We start from the raw sequence: 18,275 nt of genomic DNA, 5'->3' as shown, positions 1-18,275 counted from the left end.
CAGGCTGCCCAGGGAGGTGGTGGAGTCCCCACCCCTGGAGGTGTTCAAGAAAGGAGTGGCCATGGCACTGGGAGCCATGGTTTAATGCCCATGGTGGGGCTGGGTTGACAGTTGGACTGGATGGGCTCAGAGAGCTTTTCCAACCCAGGCACTTGCAGGATTCTCTCTCTGCCCTGGCCCCACACCCTCCCAGCAGCCACAGGGCTCACAAGATGTCAGGAGTGGGAAGGGTCCTAAAACGCTCATCCAGTCCAACCCTCCTGCCAGAGCAGGACCATCCAATTTAGCTCAGGGCACACAGGAACACATCCAGACAGGGCTGGAAAGGCTCCAGAGAAGGAGACTCCACAACCTCTCTGGGCAGCCTGTGCCAGGGCTCTGGGACCCTTCCAGGCAAGAAGTTCCCCTTGTGCTGAGCTGGAACCTCCTGTGCTGCAGCCTCCATCCACTGCTCCTTGTCCTCTCCCAGGGAGCAGCGAGCAGAGCCTGTCCCCCCCCCCGACCAGATTCCCACCTGGCCACCACCGGCAGAAAGGAGCAAAACTACCCAGCAGAAGGTGAAAAAGCCCCAAACTTAAACTGAAAAGGGGTTCCCACACCCCTCCCCTTCCTCTCCCCATTGCCCTCTGCCCAGGCTCCCCCGGACCCTGACCTCCTCCTCTCGCCTCCACTCCACTTCGCGCTGCTGCAGCTCGTCGCGGGCCCGCGCCCAGTCTGCGGTCAGCCTGCGGATGTCCTGGCTCAGCGCCGCGTTGGCCGCGTTGGCCTGCTCCAGCTGCTCCCGCAGCATCGAGTTCACCTGCACCAGGCTGCTGCTCCTGCCGCGGCGCGGGGACGCCGTCAGCGGGCGGCTGCGGCAGCCAGCCAGGGCTTCGCGCTAGGCTTGAGCCCAGCTGGGGCGATGGGCACGGGGTTAGGGCTGGAAAGGACTGCGAGGAGCTGGGAGTTCCAACTCCCCTGCTGTGGGCAGGGATGCCCTACCCTAGAGCAGGCTGCACACAGCCTAGGATCAGAGAATCAGTCAGGGTTGGAAGGGAACACAAGGAGCAGAGAGTTCCAACTCCCCTGCTGTTGGCTGGGATACCCTAGCCTAGAGCAGGCTGCACACAGACTAGGATCAGAGAATCAGTCAGGGTTGGAAGGGAACACAAGGAGCAGAGAGTTCCAACTCCCCTGCTGTGGGCAGGGATGCTCTACCCTAGAGCAGGCTGCACACAGCCTAGGATCAGAGAATCAGTTAGGGTTGGAAGGGAACACAAGGAGTAGAGAGTTCCAACTCCCCTGCTGTGGGCAGGGATGCTCTACCCTAGAGCAGGCTGCACACAGCCTAGGATCAGAGAATCAGTCAGGGTTGGAAGGGAACACAAGGAGTAGAGAGTTCCAACTCCCCTGCTGTGGGCAGGGATGCTCTACCCTAGAGCAGGCTGCACACAGCCTAGGATCAGAGAATCAGTCAGGGTTGGAAGGGAACACAAGGAGCAGATAGTTCCAACTCCCCTGTCATGGGCAGGGATACCCTACCCTAGAGCAGGCTGCACACAGCCTAGGATCAGAGAATCAGTCAGGGTTGGAAGGGAACACAAGGAGCAGATAGTTCCAACTCCCCTGTCATGGGCAGGGATGCTCTACCCAGAGCAGGCTGCACACAGCCTAGGATCAGAGAATCAGTCAGGGTTGGAAGGGAACACAAGGAGCTGGGAGTTCCAACTCCCCTGCTGTGGGCAGGGATGCCCTACCCTAGAGCAGGCTGCACACAGCCTAGGATCAGAGAATCAGTCAGGGTTGGAAGGGAACACGAGGAGCAGAGAGTTCCAACTCCCCTGTCATGGGCAGGGATGCCCTACCCTAGAGCAGGCTGCACACAGCCTAGGATCAGAGAATCAGTCAGGGTTGGAAGGGAACACGAGGAGCAGAGAGTTCCAACTCCCCTGCTGTGGGCAGGGATGCTCTACCCTAGAGCAGGCTGCACACAGCCTAGGATCAGAGAATCAGTCAGGGTTGGAAGGGAACACGAGGAGCTGGGAGTTCCAACTCCCCTGTCATGGGCAGGGATGCCCTACCCTAGAGCAGGCTGCACACAGCCTAGGATCAGAGAATCAGTCAGGGTTGGAAGGGAACACGAGGAGCAGAGAGTTCCAACTCCCCTGCTGTGGGCAGGGACACCCTACCCTAGAGCAGGCTGCACACAGCCTAGGATCAGAGAATCAGTCAGGGTTGGAAGGGAACACAAGGAGCAGAGAGTTCCAACTCCCCTGCTGTTGGCTGGGATACCCTAGCCTAGAGCAGGCTGCACACAGCCTAGGATCAGAGAATCAGTCAGGGTTGGAAGGGAACACAAGGAGCAGAGAGTTCCAACTCCCCTGCTGTTGGCTGGGATACCCTACCCTAGAGCAGGCTGCACACAGCCTCAGCCAGCCTGGCCTCAAACACCTCCAGCCATGGGGCCTCAACCACCTCCCTGGGCAGCCCATTCCAGCCTCTCACCACTCTCCTCTCAACAACTTCCTCCTCACCTCCAGCCTCACTCTCCCCACCTCCATCTTTGCTCCATCCCCCCCAGTCCTGCCACTCCCTGATATCCTGAAAAGTCCCTCCCCAGCTTTTTTGTAGCCCCTTTCCGATCCCGGTGAGAGGAATCAGATGCCAGGCTGTGAGAAGGAAGCAGTGCTGATGTCTGCTGCACTCAGAGCCTTGCTGAGACAGATAAAAGCAAGGACACAAACACAGATACCAGAGCTGCTCTCTGGCTCTGGCTGCCTCCCTTCTCTCTAACCTGCTGTCTGTAACTTGTCCCTCTGCTCCCTACCCCCTGAGCTAGTTTGAGCCCAGCTGGGGTCATTTGCTGAGAGGAATCGGATGCTAAGCTGTGAGAAAGAAGCAGTGCTGATGTCTGCTGCACTCAGAGGCTTGCTGAGATGGACAAAAGCAAGGACACAAACATGGATTGTAACAGAGTTGCTCTCTGGCTCTGGCTGCCTGCACTTCCCTCTCTAACCTGCTGTCTGTCTAACTCGTCCCTCTGCTCCCTATCCCCTGGGCTAGTTTGAGCCCAGCTGGGGTAATCTGGTGAGAGGAATCAGATGCCAGGCTGTGGGCAGGAAGCAGTGGGCATGTGTACTGCACTCAGAGGCTTGCTGAGATGGACAAAAGCAAGGACACAAACATGGATTGTAACAGAGTTGCTCTCTGGCTCCAGCTGCCTGCACTTCTCTCTCTAACCTGCTGTCTGTGTAACTCATCCCTCTGCTTCCTAGCCCCTGGGCTAGCCTGAGCCCAGCTGGGGTATTCCAGTGAGAGGAACTGGATGCCAGGCTGCGAGAAGGAAGCAGTGCTGCTGTCTGCTGCACTCACAGGCTGGCTGAGATGGATAAGAACAAGAGCACAACCACAGATAAGGGAGGTTGCTCTCTGGCTTTTGGGCTGCACTTCTCTCTCCCTAACCTGCCCTCTGTGTAACCAATCCCTCTGCTTCCTAACCCCCCTGGCTGATCCTCCAAACTCACCTGGAACGTAAGGCAAAGTCTGGGATAAGGTAGAGGGGTGGAAAGGAGGTGGAGGGGTGGTTGGGAGCCCCTGCTGGGGACTCTGGCTCCTGGGAGGGCTGCTGTGCTCCTGTATTACCTTTAACTTGTCTATTCCTGTCTCTAGCTGCATAGATTGTGAACACCTGCTTGTGTACTGTGCTCAAGTTGTGCCAGGGCAGGTCTAGGCTGGATGTTAGGAGGAAGTTGTTGGCAGAGAGAGTGATTGGCATTGGAATGGGCTGCCCAGGGAGGTGGTGGAGGCACCACCCCTTGAGGTGTTCAAGAGAAGCCTGGATGAGGCACTTAGTGCCATGGTCTGGTTGACTGGATAGGGCTGGGGGATAGGTTGGACTGGATGAGCTTGGAGGTCTCTTCCAACCTGCTTGATTCTGTGATTCTATGATTCTAAGCTGTAAATACAAAGCTTCATTCTAACTTCCAGCTCGGCTGAGTCTAGTCTGGGTGATTTTCTTAAGTGCAGGGGGGCAGAGAAGACTCAAACCAGCACAGGGTAGCTGGAGGGGGGGGGTCCCACAGTCACCTCTGCTGCTCCTCTTCCAGCCGGATCAAAGCATTCTCCAGCTCGTTGCTGCTCTCCTCGTCCAGCTGCGAGCTGCTCACATCCAGCTGGCCCTGTGGGGACATCAGCCCCTTTGCTGGCACCTCACAGTCTGGGGGTGGTTGAGAGCAGGAGAGCTCTCTCCCCTTTTCCCCTCTCCCCAGCCCCAAACCATCCCTCACCGTCAGCCTCTCCTGCTCCAGCTCTGTCTCCTTCTCCAGCAGCTGCTGCTCCACTTCGCCACATTTCTTCTTATACTGCAGCACCTGTGGGGGGGACACAGCCAGAGAGTGCAGATTGAGGCTAACTGCAATGGTTTAGTGGCAGAAATTAGATGATAGGCTGTGGAAGGAAGCAATGCTGATGGCTGCTGCACTCACAGGCTTGCTGAGAGGGATAAAAGCAAGGACACAAGCACAGTAAGACAGAGTGAGAGTCTCTATCTGTCACAGTCGGGGTCTGTGCTTCCCTCCCTGGGCTTGGGCTGTGTACCCCAACTAATTCTGCTTCTGACTTCCCTTGCCCACCCTCCAAACTCACCTTGCACATAAGGCAAGCTCTGGGATAAGGCAGAGAGGTGGAGAGAAGGTGGGAGGGTGGTTGGGAGCCCCTCCTGGGGACTCTGAGATCTGGGGAGGGTTTTGTGTTTCTGTGTTTCTTTGCCCTTGTGCATTTCTGTCCATAGCTGTAAGTGGCACTGTAAGAGTCTGCTTCTATCTGGTGCTAAGCTGTGCATGCAGAGCTGCACTGCTCAACTTCCAGCCAGCTGCAATACAGCTCTGTAGAGGGTTGGAAACACTGGCAGAGAGCAGCCAGGCAGAGAGGGAGCTGGGGGTGCTGGGAGAGAGGAGCTGAGCAAGAGCCAGCAGTGTGCCCAAGTGGGCAGCAGAGCCAATGGCATCCTGGGCTGGCTCAGGAGCAGTGTGGGCAGCAGGACAAGGGAGGTTCTTGTGCCCCTGTGCTCAGCACTGCTCAGGCCATACCTGGAGTGCTGTGTCCAGTTCTGGGCTCCTCCATTGCAGAGAGCTGTTGAGGTGCTGGAAGGTGTTGAGAGAAGGGCAGCAAGGCTGGGGAGGGGCCTGGAGCACAGCCCTGTGAGGAGAGGCTGAGGGAGCTGGGGGGGTGCAGCCTGCAGCAGAGGAGGCTCAGGGCAGAGCTCATTGCTGCCTGCAGCTGCCTGCAGGGAGGCTGTAGCCAGGTGGGGTTGGGCTCTGCTGCCAGGCAGCCAGCGCCAGAAGAAGGGGACCCAGGCTGAAGCTGTGGCAGGGCAGGTTGAGGCTGGATGTTGTTAGGAAGTTGTTGTCAGAGAGAGTGATTGGCACTGGAATGGACTGCCCAGGGAGGTGGTGGAGTCTGTGTGGCTGGAGGTGTTGCAGCCAAGGCTGGCTGGGGCACTGAGTGCCAGGGTCTGGTTGGTTGGGCAGGGCTGGGTGCTAGGTTGGGCTGGCTGAGCTTGGAGCTCTCTGCCAGCCTGCCTGAGTCTATGACTCTATGCCTCTACCTTGTGCTAAGCTCTGCACACAAAGCCTCACTCCTTAACTCCCAGCCAGCTTAGCCTGGGTGATCTCCTGAGAGACAGGGGGCAGGGAACTCCCAAACCATCACACAGAGCTACCCCCCGACAAAACGCATCCCCTGGGGAGAGCTTTACCTTGGCTTGGAGCTTCTGCACCAGCTGAGCCTGCCGCTGCTGTCCCTCCTGGTATGCCTGCAGCTTGCGCTTGTAGGCAGCCTGCTCCTCCTCCAGCAGCCGCCGCAGCTCGATGTTGTGCTGCGCCAGGCTGCGGCTCTCTGCTGCCTCCCGCTCGCCTGCCTCCAGCCGCAGGCTCTGCTCCAGCTGCAAAGGGTGAGGCAGGGCTCAGGATAACCACCAAGACTCACAGGGAGGCTTAAAACGCCCTCACTGCCCACACACAGGTAGGAAGGCTGGAGGTGAGGAGAAAGTTCTTCCCTGAGAGAGTCATTGGGCACTGGAATGGGCTGCCCGAGGAGGTGGTGGAGTCGCCGTCCCTGGAGCTGTTCAAGGCAGGACTGGACGTGGCACTTGGTGCCATGGTCTGGCCTTGAGCTCGGTGGTAAAGGGTTGGACTTGATGATCTGTGAGGTCTCTTCCACCCTTGGTGATACTGTGACACTGTGAAGGCGCTGCAGGGGCACCTGGCCAGGCTGCACCCATGGGCTGAGGGCAGTGGGATGAGGTTCAACATGGCCAAGGGCTGGGTCCTGTGCTTAGAATCATAGAATCAGGCAGGGTTGGAAGGGACCACAAGGAGCAGCCAGTTCCAACCCCCCTGCCATGCCCAGGGACACCCTACCCTACAGCTAATATGTGCCTGGAGTAGAAGATGCAGCAGCTAATAGGTGCCTGGAGTAGAAGATGCAGCAGCTAATAGGTGCCTGGAGTAGAAGATGCAGCAGCTAATAGGTGCCTGGAGTAGAAGATGCAGCAGCTAATAGGTGCCTGGAGTAGAAGATGCAGCAGCTAATAGGTGCCTGGAGTAGAAGATGCAGCAGCTAATAGGTGCCTGGAGTAGAAGATGCAGCAGCTAATATGTGCCTGGAGTAGAAGATGCAGCAGCTACACAGACAAACCTCCAAGAAAGCAGAGTAAAATCCCTACACATTAAAGCTACAAAGATCTGGAGCATACATCAGGGCTGGAAGGGACCACAAGGATCATCCAGCTCCAACCCCCCTGCCATGCCCAGGGACACCCTACCCTAGAGCAGGCTGCACACAGCCTCAGCCAGCCTGGCCTCAAACACCTCCAGCCATGGGGCCTCAACCACCTCCTGCTATGACCTGCTTGTGTCACAACAAGCCCATAAAGGCTCCAGGCTGAGGGCTGAGGGGATGGAAAGTGCCCAGCAGAAAAGGACCTGGGGGTACTGGCTGACAGCAGCTGAAGATGAGCCAGGGTGTGCCCAAGTGGGCAAGAAGGGCACCAGCAGCCTGGCCTGGGTCAGCAATGGTGTGGCCATCAGGAGCAGGGCAGGGATCATTTGATGGACTGGGCACTGCTGAGGCTGCACCTTCAGTCCTGGGCTGAGTTTTGGGTCTTGCACTCCTAGAAGGACATTGAGGGGCTGGAGCAGGTCCAGAGAAGGATAAAGTGCTCCCTGGGATAGGACAAGGAGCAATGGATGGAGGCTGCAGCACAGGAGGTTCCAGCTCAGCACAAGGGGGAACTTCTCTCCTGGAAGGGTCCCAGAGCCCTGGCACAGGCTGCCCAGAGAGGTTGTGAAGTCTCCTCTGGAGCCTTTCCAGGCCTGTCTGGATGTGTTCCTGTGTGCCCTGAGCTAGCCTGGATGGTCCTGCTCTGGCAGGGACGTTGGACTGGATGAGCTCTTTGAGTCCCTTCCAACTCCTGTGAGCCTGTGAAAGTGAAGGGTCTGGAGAAAGGGGCTGGGGAGGAGCAGCTGAGGGAGCTGAGGCTGTCGAGCCTGGAAGAGGCTGAGGGGAGCCCTTCTGGCTCTCTGCAGCTCCCTGAAAGGAGGTTGGGGCCAGGTGAGTTTGGCCTTTTTGCTCAAAGGAACAAATGATGGAAGGAAACAGCCAGAAGCTGTGCCAGGGGAGGGTTAGGTTGGCCATGAGGAGCAAGAGCAGTCAGAGACTGGCACAGGCTACCCATGGAGGTGGTGGAGTCCCCAGCCCTGAAGGTGCTTAAGAAACCTGTGGGCACTTGGGTTTAGTGGCCATGGTGGTGGCCATGAGGGCTGGAGTGGATATCTTAGAGGTCTCCTCCAATCTGAAGGTTCTGAGCATCCACTGCCTCTCAACCCCCACCCGGGCAGTGCCCCTGGGCAGTGCCACTGCTTCAGCAACCTCTGACACTCCAGTCTAAGACCCCTCCCCAAAGCCTGCTTCCCCCCCCCCAGCTTTACCAGCTAGAAAATGAGAAACCAGGAGCAACAGGAGAATCTGGGGGGGTTGCTCTGAAAACAAAGACCCCCAAGGCTTTTTTTCCTGGTAAATAACCTCTATTTGGTAAACAGAGGTCCTGCCCCCCCCCCTCCCCCCAGCAGCTCCTGCCAGCCTCTCAATTCTCCCCAGGAGCCACATTCACCTCCTGGCCACTGCCCAAACCTCTTTGTCATGCCCCTGTTGCCCTGGCAATGGGATGCAAAGGGAAGGACACTGGAGGGGATACATCAAATAGGGATGGGAGGAGGAAAGCTTTGTGCATGCCATGGGACAAGTCCTGGCAAGCTGGGACAGGTCTGGCCATGGCACCATCTGTGGCATCTCCTCACAGAGGCTGCCCCAGCAACCCAGAGCTGCCAGCACCTTCCCTGGAGGTGCTCCAGAGAAGTGTGGCCATGGCTTAATGGGCATGGTGGGGTTGGGCTGATGGTTGGACTGGGATGACCTCAGAGGGCTTTGCCAACCCAAGCAGTTCTAAGACTGAGCCTATCAAGGGAGGCTTGTGAGCAGGAGAGCTCTTATTTGGGATGTTAGGAAAGGCTTGTTTGCAGTGAGGGTGGTGAGACTCTGGCACAGGTTGCCCAGGGAGGTTGTGTTGGCTTTGCCATCCAAAATGATTCCATGGTTGTGTGATGTGAGATGCCACAGCAGCTCCTGCCCCCAGCCTGGGGTACACAAAGTTACAGCTGGAGCTGCCTTGAGTTTGAGGGGAAAAAGGAGAGGTTGAGGTTATCACTTAGAAGGCTGCAGGGAGACCTCAGAGCAACCTCCCTGCACCTGCAAGGGGCTGCAGGAGAGCTGGGGAGGGACTCTGGACAAGCTGGCAGTGCCAGGAGGAGGGACAATGGCTGTGAGCTGAGAGAGGGGAGACTGAGAGTGGAGATGAAGAGATTCTGGAGAGTGAGGGTGGGGAGAGACTGGCACAGGCTGCCCAGGGAGGTTGTGGCTGCCTCTGCATGGAGGTGTTCAAGGCCAGGCTGGATGAGGCTTTGAGCACCCTGGGCTGGTGGGAGGTGTCCCTGCCCACGGCAGAGGGGTTGGAACTGGCTGAGCTTTGTCTTAGGTTGAAGGTTGGACTTAGAGGTCACAGAATCAGACACATGAGGGTTGGCAAAGCCCCTTGGGAGCACCAAGGCCAACCTAGAACCCTGCTTGGCAAGACTCACCTTAAGCCATAGCCCCAAGCACCACATCCAAACCACACTGAGACACATCTCAAAGGGCTCATCCAGCCAAAACAATTCCATGATTCTTTGGGGGGGGAGGGGGTTGGGGTTAAAAGAGGTGGGACTGAGGTGAAAATGGTTGAGGTTGGATTAAAACAGTTGGGTTTGAGGTTAAAATTGTTGGGGTTGGATTAAAATGGTTGGAGTTGGATTAAAATAGGTGGGGTTGAGGTTAAAATGGTTGGGGTTGGATAAAAAGGGTTGGGATTTGGATTAGAATGGTTGGGATTGGGTTGAAATGGTTGGGGTTGAATCAAAATGGTTGGATTTGGACTAAAATGGTTGGATTTGAGGCTAAAACGGTTGGGTTCCAATTAAAATGGTTGAGTTTCAGGTTAAAATGGTTGGGTTTGGGTAAAAATGGTTGGGATTTGGATTAAAATGGTTTGGTTTGAGGTTAAAATGGTTGGGGTTGGGCTGAAACGGTTGCATTTGGATTGAAATGGTTGGGTTTGGATTAAAATGAGTGGGGTTGAGGTTAAAATGGTTAGGTTGGGATTAAAATGGGTGGGGGGGTTGAGATTAAAATGGTTAGGTTGGGATTAAAATGGGTGGGGGGTTGAGGTTAAAATGTTTGGATTGGGATTAAAATGGGTGGGGTTGAATTAAAATGGGTGGGGTTGAGGTTAAAATGGTTGACTTTGGATTAAAATTGTTGGATTTGAGCTTAAAATGCTTGAGTTTGGACTAAAAGGGGTGGGTTGGAGGTTAGAATGGTTGGGTTGGAGGTTAAAGTAGTTGGGTTGGAATTTAAAGTGGTTGGGTTGGAGGTTAAAGTGGTTGGGTTGGAGGTTAGAATGGTTGGGTTGGAGGTTAAAGTGGTTGGGTTGGAGGTTAAAGTGGTTGGGCTGGAGGTTGAGGTGGTTGGGCTGGAGGTTGAGGCGGTTGGGCTGGAGGTTGAGGTGGTTGGGCTGGAGGTTAGAATGGTTGGGTTGGAGGTTGAGGCAGTTGGGCTGGAGGTTAGAACGGTTGGGTTGGAGGTTGAGGCAGTTGGGTTGAAGGTTAAAATGGTTGGGCTGGAGGTTAGAATGGTTGGGCTGGAGGTTAGAATGGTTGGGCTGGAGGTTGAGGTGGTTGGGTTGGAGGTTGAGGCGGTTGGGCTGGAGGTTAGAATGGTTGGGCTGGAGGTTGAGGCGGTTGGGCTGGAGGTTAGAGTGGTCGGGCTGGAGGTTAGAATGGTTGGGCTGGAGGTTGAGGTGGTTGGGCTGGAGGTTAGAGTGGTTGGGTTGGAGGTTGAGGCGGTTGGGCTGGAGGTTAGAGTGGTTGGGTTGGAGGTTGAGGCGGTTGGGATGGAGGTTAGAGTGGTTGGGTTGGAGGTTAGAATGGTTGGGCTGGAGGCTGAGGCGGTCGGGTTCGGGTGAAGGGCAGCGGGTGCGAGGTCGGGGGCGCGGGGGCGAGGCGGGCGGGCGCGGGGGCGGGCGCGTACCCGCTCGCTGATGGCGTTGTACTTGATGGCCAGCTCGTCGCGCTCGGCGCGGCTCTGCGCCAGCAGGTCCTCCACGCGCGACAGCTCCTGCTGCAGGATGCGGTTCTCCTCCTGCAGCGACAGCGGCGACGACATGGCCCCACCACGGCCCCTGCGGGACCGGCACCGCGCTCAGCGTGGGCACAGCCGCGTGGGCACGGCCACGGGGACGCCGCCACGGGGTGCGGATGCGGCCATGGGGTGGGGACGTGGCCGTGGGGTGGGGATGCAGGCTTGGGATGAGGATCTGGCTCTGGGATGAGGATCCGAACCCAGGGTGGGGATCTGGGCACTGAGATGGAGATTCAGCCCTGGGCTGAGGATCCAAGCCTGGCATAGGGATCTGGTCCTGGGTTAAGGATCCAGACCTGGAGTAAGGATCTGGCTCTGGGATGAGGATCCAAACCCAGGGTGCAGATCTGGGCCCTGGGCTGAGGATCCAAGCCTGGTATGTGGATCTTGTCCTGGGTTAAGGACCCACATCTGGAATGAGGATCTGGCTCTGGGACAAGGATCCAAACCCAGGAGAGGAATCTGGTCCCAGGATGGGGATCCAGGCCCCAAGATGGAGATTCAGCCCTGGGCTGAGGATCCAAGCCCAGTATGGGGATCTGGTCCTAGGCTAAGGATCCAGACTTGGAATGAAGATCTGGCTCTGGGATGAGGATCCAAACCCAGTACAGTAATATGGACCTGGGTTGGAGATCCAGACCCCAAGATGGAGATTCAGCTCTGGGCTGAGGATCCAAGCCTGGCATGGGGATCTGGTCCTGGGTTAAGGATCCAGACCCAGGGTGAGGATCTGGCTCCAGGATGAGGATTCAAACCCAGGCTGGGGATCTGGTCCTGAAATAGGGATCTGGTCCCAGACTGGGGATCCAGACCTTGAAATGCAGATTCAGCCCTGGGCTGAGGATCTAGCTCAGCATCAGGATCTGATCCTTGAATGGGGATTCACAGACCTGGAATGAGGATCCAGGTTATGGGCTGGGGACCCAGGACACGGAGTGAGGACCCAAACCTGGGACAAGGAGCTGGGCAAAGAATGTGGATCCAGGCCCAGAGATGAAGCTCTGCCCCCGGGGGATGGAGCTGAGCTGCCCTTTGCAGTCAAGAGCTGCTTTGTTCTTGGCCTGAGCCTGCCCCACACACTCAGCTAAGGCCACAAAGAGCTTCTGCCTTCCCCCCACAGCTGTAAATGCTTCACCCCCTGCAACTCAGGCATGCTGAGCGACAGCACTCCTTCACCATTGCAACCCCCCCAAACTCCTGTAAATTTGCAGTTGCAGCCACCAAACCTGTGCAGATTTGCAGCTGCAACCCCCAAACCAGTGCACATTTGCAGTTGCAAGCCCCAAACTGTTTCAAATTTGCAGTTGCAGCCACAAAACTGGTGCAGGTTTGCAGTTGCAGCCACCAAACCGGTGCAGATTTGCAGCTGCAACTCCCCAACTGCTGCAATTTTGCAGATGCAACCACAAAACAGCTGCAGATTTGCAACTGCAAGCCCCAAACTGCTTCAAATTTGCAGTTGCAACCACAAAACCGCTGCAGATATGAAGCTGCAGCCACCAAGCCTGTGCAGATTTACAGCTGCAGCCCCCAAACCAGTGCACATTTGCAGTTGCAACTCCCAAACTGCTGCAAAATTGCACTTGCAAGCCCAAAACCAGAGCAAATTTGCAGTTGCAACCACAAAACTGGTGCAGGTTTTGCACTTGCAAGCCCCAAATTGGTGCAGATTTGAGGCTGCAGCCACAAAGCCACTGCAAATTTCAAACAATTAGTCAGAGAATGGAGCAGGTTGGCAGAGAGCTCCAAGCTCAGCCAGCACAACCTAGCACCCAGCCCTGCCCAACCAACCACACCATGGCACTCAGTGCCCCAGCCAGCCTTGGCTGCAACACCTCCAGCCACACAGACTCCACCACCTCCCTGGGCAGCCCATTCCAATGCCAATCACTCTCTCTGACAACAACTTCCTCACAACATCCAGCCTCAACCTGCCCTGCCACAGCTTCAGCCTGGGGCCCCTTCTGGCCCTGGCTGCCTGGCAGCAGAGCCCAACCCCCCCTGGCTACAGCCTCCCTGCAGGCAGCTGCAGGCAGCAATGAGCTCTGCCCTGAGCCTCCTCTGCTGCAGGCTGCACACCCCCAGCTCCCTCAGCCTCTCCTCACAGGGCTGTGCTCCAGGCCCCTCCCCAGCCTTGCTGCCCTGCTCCAAACACCTTCCAGCACCTCAACATCTCTCTGCAATGGAGGAGCCCAGAACTGGACACAGCACTCAAGGTGTGGCCTGAGCAGTGCTGAGCACAGGGGCAGAAGAACCTCCCTTGTCCTGCTGCCCACACTGCTCCTGAGCCAGCCCAGGATGCCATTGGCTCTGCTGCCCACCTGGGCACACTGCTGCCTCATCTTCAGCCTACTCTCTACCAGCACCCCCAGGTCTCTTTCTTCCTGGCTGCTCTCAGCCACTCTGTCCCCAGTCTGTAGTGCTGCTTGGGGTTGTTGTGGCATTTACAAATGCATTCCCCAAACTGATGCACATGTGCAGTTGCAAGCCCCAAAACTGCTGCAAACTCCCAGCAGCAACCCCAAAACTGCTGCAAACTTAAGAGTCACAGCCACAAAAAACAGTCCAAACTTACCACTGCAACCCCAAAGTGGTGCAAACTCCCAACTACAACCCCCAAACTGGTGCCAATTTACAGCTGCAGCCACAAAACCAGCACAAATTCACAGCTTGAGCCACAAAATCAGTAAATCCACAGCTGCAACCCCCAAACTGCTGCAAACTTCCATCTGCAAGCCCCAGACTGTTGCAAATTTGTAGTTGCAAGCCCCAAGCAGGTGCAAACTTGCTGCTGCACTCCCCACACCAGCAGATTCCCAGTTGAAATCACAAATCCAGTCCAAGTCCCCAGCTGCAGACACAAATCCCGCACAAATTCACAGCTGCAACCCTCAAACTGCTGCAAACTTCCAGCTGCAGCTTCAACACTGCTGCAAATTCACAGCTGCAATCTCCAAACTGCAGCAAACTTCCAGCCACGACCCCCAAACAGCTGCAAATTCACAGCTGCGCCCCCCAAACTGCAGCAAACTTAGGCTGCAACCTCCAACACTGCTGCAGACTTTCAGCCACGACCCCTAAACTGCAGCAAACTTCCAGCTGCAACCTCCAACACTGCTGCAAACTTCCAGCTGCGACCTCCAAACTGCTGCAAACTTAGAGCTGCAACCTCCAACACTGCTGCAAATTCACAGCTGCAAACCTCAGTGCTGCAAATTCACAGCTGCGACCCCCAAACTGCTGCAAACTTCCAGCTGCAACCTCCAACACTGCTGCAGACTTCCAGCTGCGACCCCCAACTGCTGCAAACTTAGAGCTGCAACCTCCAACACTGCTGCAAATTCACAGCTGCAAACCTCAGAGCGCTGCAAATTCACAGCTACAACCCCCCAAAACACTTCAAATTCACAGCTGCGCCCCCAAACTGCTGCAAACTTCCAGCTGCAACCTCCAACAATGCTGCAGACTTCCAACCACGCCCCCAAACTGCTGCAAACTTCTAGCTGCAACCTCCCAACTGCTGCAGACTTCCAGCCGTGACCCCCAAACTGCTGCAAATTCACAGCTGCAACCTCCAACATCACTGCAAAATTCACAGCTGCGCCCCCCAAACTGCTGCAAACTTCCAGCTGCAGCTTCAACACTGCTGCAAACTTAGAGCTGCAACCTCCAACACTGCTGCAGACTTCCAGCCACGACCCCTAAACTGCAGCAAACTTCCAGCTGCAACCTCCAACACTGCTGCAAACTTCCAGCCACGACCCCCAAACTGCTGCAAACTTCCAGCTGCAACCTCCAACTGCTGCAAATTTCCCGTCGCGACCCCTGAACTGCTGCAAATTCAGACACGACCCCCAACTGCTGCAGACTTCCAGCTGCGAGCCCCAACTGCTGCAGACTTCCAGCTGCGACCCCCAACTGCTTCAGATTTCCAGCTGCGACCCCCAACTGCTGCAAACTTTCAGCTGCAGCTTCAACACTGCTGTAAATTCACAGCTGCAACCCCCCAAAACACTTCAAATTCACAGCTGCGACCCCAAAGTGCTGCAAACTTTCAGCTGCAACCTCCAACACTGCTGCAAATTCACAGCTGCGACCCCAAACTGCTGCAAACTTCCATCTGCAACCTCCAACACTGCAGCAAACTTCCATCTGCGACCTCCAACTGCTGCAAATTCACAGCTGCAACCTCCAACACTGCTGCAAACTTCCAGCCACGGCTCCCAAACAGCTGCAAACTTCCAGCTGCAACCTCCAACACTGCTGCAAATTTCCCGTCGCGACCCCCAACTGCTGCAGACTTCCAGCTGCGACCCCCAAACTGCTGCAGATTTCCAGGTGCGACCCCCAAACTGCTGCAGACTTCCAGCTGCGACCCCCAACTGCTGCAGACTTCCAGCCGCGACCCCCAAACTGCTGCAAACTTTCAGCTGCAACCTCCAACACTGCTGCAGACTTCCAGCCACGACCCCCAAACTGCTGCAAACTTCCAGCTGCGACCCCCAAACTGCTACAAACTTTCAGCTGCAGCTTCAACACTGCTGCAAATTCACAGCTGCAAACCTCAGAGCGCTGCAAATTCACAGCTACAACCCCCCAAACCACTTCAAATTCACAGCTGCGCCCCCAAACTGCTGCAAACTTCCAGCTGCAACCTCCAACAATGCTGCAGACTTCCAACCACGCCCCCAAACTGCTGCAAACTTCTAGCTGCAACCTCCCAACTGCTGCAGACTTCCAGCCGTGACCCCCAAACTGCTGCAAATTCACAGCTGCAACCTCCAACATCACTGCAAAATTCACAGCCGCGACCCCCAAACTGCTGCAAACTTCCAGCTGCAACCTCCAACACTACTGCAAACTTAGAGCTGCAACCTCCAACACTGCTGCAAACTTAGAGCTGCAACCTCCAACACTGCTGCAGACTTCCAGCCACGACCCCCAAACTGCTGCAAACTTCCAGCTGCAACCTCCAACACTGCTGCAAACTTCCAGCCACGACCCCCAAACTGCTGCAAACTTCCAGCTGCAACCTCCAACTGCTGCAAATTTCCCGTCGCGACCCCTGAACTGCTGCAAATTCAGACGCGACCCCCAACTGCTGCAGACTTCCAGCTGCGACCCCCAACTGCTGCAAACTTTCAGCTGCAACCTCCAACACTGCTGCAGACTTCCAGCCGCGACACCCAACTGCTGCAAACTTCCAGCTGCAGCTTCAACACTGCTGCAAATTCACAGCTGCAACCCCCCAAACCACTTCAAATTCACAGCCGCGACCCCCAAACTGCAGCAAACTTCCAGCTGCGACCCCCAACTGCTGCAGACTTCCAGCTGCAACCTCCAACACTGCTGCAGACTTCCAGCTGCGACCCCAAACGGCTGCAAATTCACAGCCGCGACCCCCCCACCACTCCCGTCGGGTACCACCTCCGGCCGCCCCCGCCCCCACCGCCGCCCTTACCCCTCCCCCGGTGTCGCCGCCGTCCCCCGCCCCGCTCCCTGCTTCCGCGGCCGCTCCCGCGAGAGCTGCCTGCAGCCGGCGGCGCGGGGGGGTACCGGGGGGGGGGTGCTCGGGGGGGTATTGAGCAGCCCCGGGACGCCCCCGGACACCCACCTCAGCCCCGGGCGGCTCCGCTTCGCTCACAGGCTGCTGGGGGAGGGGGTCTGGCGAGCCCTCGGCTCCCCCCAGCCCGGGCCGCTCTCCCCGGCCCCTCGCCCGCGGTTTCGGGGGGCTGCCGGTGCCGCTGCCGGTGCCGCTGCCTGCCGAGGGAGAAGCGGATGCGCGGTCGGGAGCAGCCCCCAAGTCGCGGGTCCCCTCCCTGCGTGTCGGTGGGGAGCGAGGGACCCTCCTCTTCCTGGGCCAGCCTTGGGTGGGGTAGGGGTGGGAGCGTGGGGGGTTGGGGGGGTGGGGGGAGGATGTCCCAGCGCCTCCCGAGCAGCAGCCTGCGGAGCATGCAGCGCCGTGACCGGAGCCCTCCCGGAGCACTGCCCGGAGGGAAGGACAAAGCAAGCAGCGAAGCTCCGGGCGAGAAGGGAAGGAAGGGAAAGGAAGGCAAAAGCGACCACAAGCAGCGCCCGGCGCTGCCCCAGCGTGGGGGAGGGGGGGAGGGGGGAAGGGGCTTACTTGGCTGTGCTGTGCCCTGCTCTCCCCCCGCTCCCAGCAGGATGGTGCTGGGCCCCTGCTTCCCCCCCCCCCCCCCCCCCCGGGCAGCTCCTCGGCGAGGAGGACGCCGCAGCCCATTCCTTACATCCTGCCCTTGCCCTAAGCTCCTTGACGCCCAGGGGGTTGCTGTGCCACGGGAAGCCTTGGCGTGGACTTCGCTCCGTGGCCGAGAAGCATTAAACCCCCACCCCGGGACAGTGCCTCCCTCTTTGCCTGTGCTGGAGCCTCCACAGCCCCCCCCCCAAAGCAGCAAATTTTGCCCCTCGGGGTAATTCAAGAGGGTTTTTTTTTTGCCCCATCCCCCCCACCCCGGCAGGGAAAGCTGCTGCTAAATCCTCAACCTGAGCTCCAAATCCTCCGGGGGGGGAGGAGGAGGCTGGAGACAGCCTGTCCCCAAAATAAATCAGAGCTCCGACCTCAAGGCACCCCCCCCGGAGAGGGTCGGGGGTCTCCTGGCTGCTCTCATCCCACAGCCCAGGCGAAGGGCTGGGACCCCTCTCCCCAGAGAGCCCCGGGGGGGGGGGGGGGGGGGGGGGGGAACAGGATTGAGGATTTACAAGCAGCTGGGATGGCTGCGGGCAGCAGGAGCTGTCTCCAGGCTCTCTCCTCACTTTGGGGATGCAAAAAAGGCTCTTTTTTTTTTTCCCCTCCATCCCCTTCCCCACTCCCTCGCTGATTTCTTCCCTTACCTTCCCCCTCCCGGCGTCCTCCACAGCCATAAACCCTCTGCTAAGCAACAAGCCTGTGTTGTGCTCCGCGGCTGGCAGCGTCTCCTCGACAGCGGCGAGGAGGGAGAAGCACAAAAGCTCATCCCTGCCCCTCCAAAAAGCCAGGCAGGGGAGGGTCCGAAAGAGATCCTCTTTGGCCTCAGAACCCTTTTACCATCGGCTTTGAAGCATCCCCAGCTCCCGGCTGGCTTTAGCCTCACTCACTTGCCCGGCCTGGCTGCGATACCCAAAGCACTTCAGCATCCTGTTCAATATCTTTATTGATGATCTGGACGAGGGCATTGAGTCCAGCATCAGTAAGTTTGCAGATGACACCAAGCTAGGAGCAGGTTGATCTGTTGGAAGGTAGGAGAGCCCTGCAGAGGGACCTGGCCAGGCTGGATGGGTGGGCAGAGGCCAATGGGATGAGATTTAACAAGGCCAAGGGCAGGGTTCTGCACTTTGGCCACAACAACCCCAAGCAGCTCTACAGGCTGGGGACTGAGTGGCTGAGAGCAGCCAGGAGGAAAGGGACCTGGGGGTACTGATAGAGAGTAAGCTGAAGATGAGCCAGCAGTGTGCCCAGGTGGCCAAGAGAGCCAATGGCATCCTGGGCTGCATCAGGAGCAGTGTGG

At 57.4% G+C, this 18,275-nt stretch overlaps 1 protein-coding gene across 1 annotated transcript in view; it reads right to left on the bottom strand.

Moving 5' to 3' along the window:
- Positions 1-17,708, bottom strand: part of CROCC (ciliary rootlet coiled-coil, rootletin) — a 71,961-nt gene extending 54,253 nt beyond the window's left edge. Inside the window, exons 1-7 of the mRNA XM_064171749.1 lie at positions 17,623-17,708; positions 16,385-16,530; positions 10,660-10,810; positions 5,735-5,920; positions 4,266-4,349; positions 4,066-4,157; positions 653-818 (exon numbers count right to left, since the gene is read on the bottom strand). Coding sequence (XP_064027819.1) covers positions 653-818; positions 4,066-4,157; positions 4,266-4,349; positions 5,735-5,920; positions 10,660-10,794 — 663 coding nt within the window. The 5' untranslated portion in view covers positions 10,795-10,810; positions 16,385-16,530; positions 17,623-17,708. The remainder of the gene's footprint in view (positions 1-652; positions 819-4,065; positions 4,158-4,265; positions 4,350-5,734; positions 5,921-10,659; positions 10,811-16,384; positions 16,531-17,622) is intronic.
- Positions 17,709-18,275: the final 567 nt, after the last annotated feature.

This window comes from Pogoniulus pusillus, chromosome 36 (assembly GCF_015220805.1).
Source record: "Pogoniulus pusillus isolate bPogPus1 chromosome 36, bPogPus1.pri, whole genome shotgun sequence".
Lineage (NCBI taxonomy): Eukaryota > Metazoa > Chordata > Aves > Piciformes > Lybiidae > Pogoniulus > Pogoniulus pusillus.
This window is presented reverse-complemented; position numbering and strand designations above follow the sequence as displayed.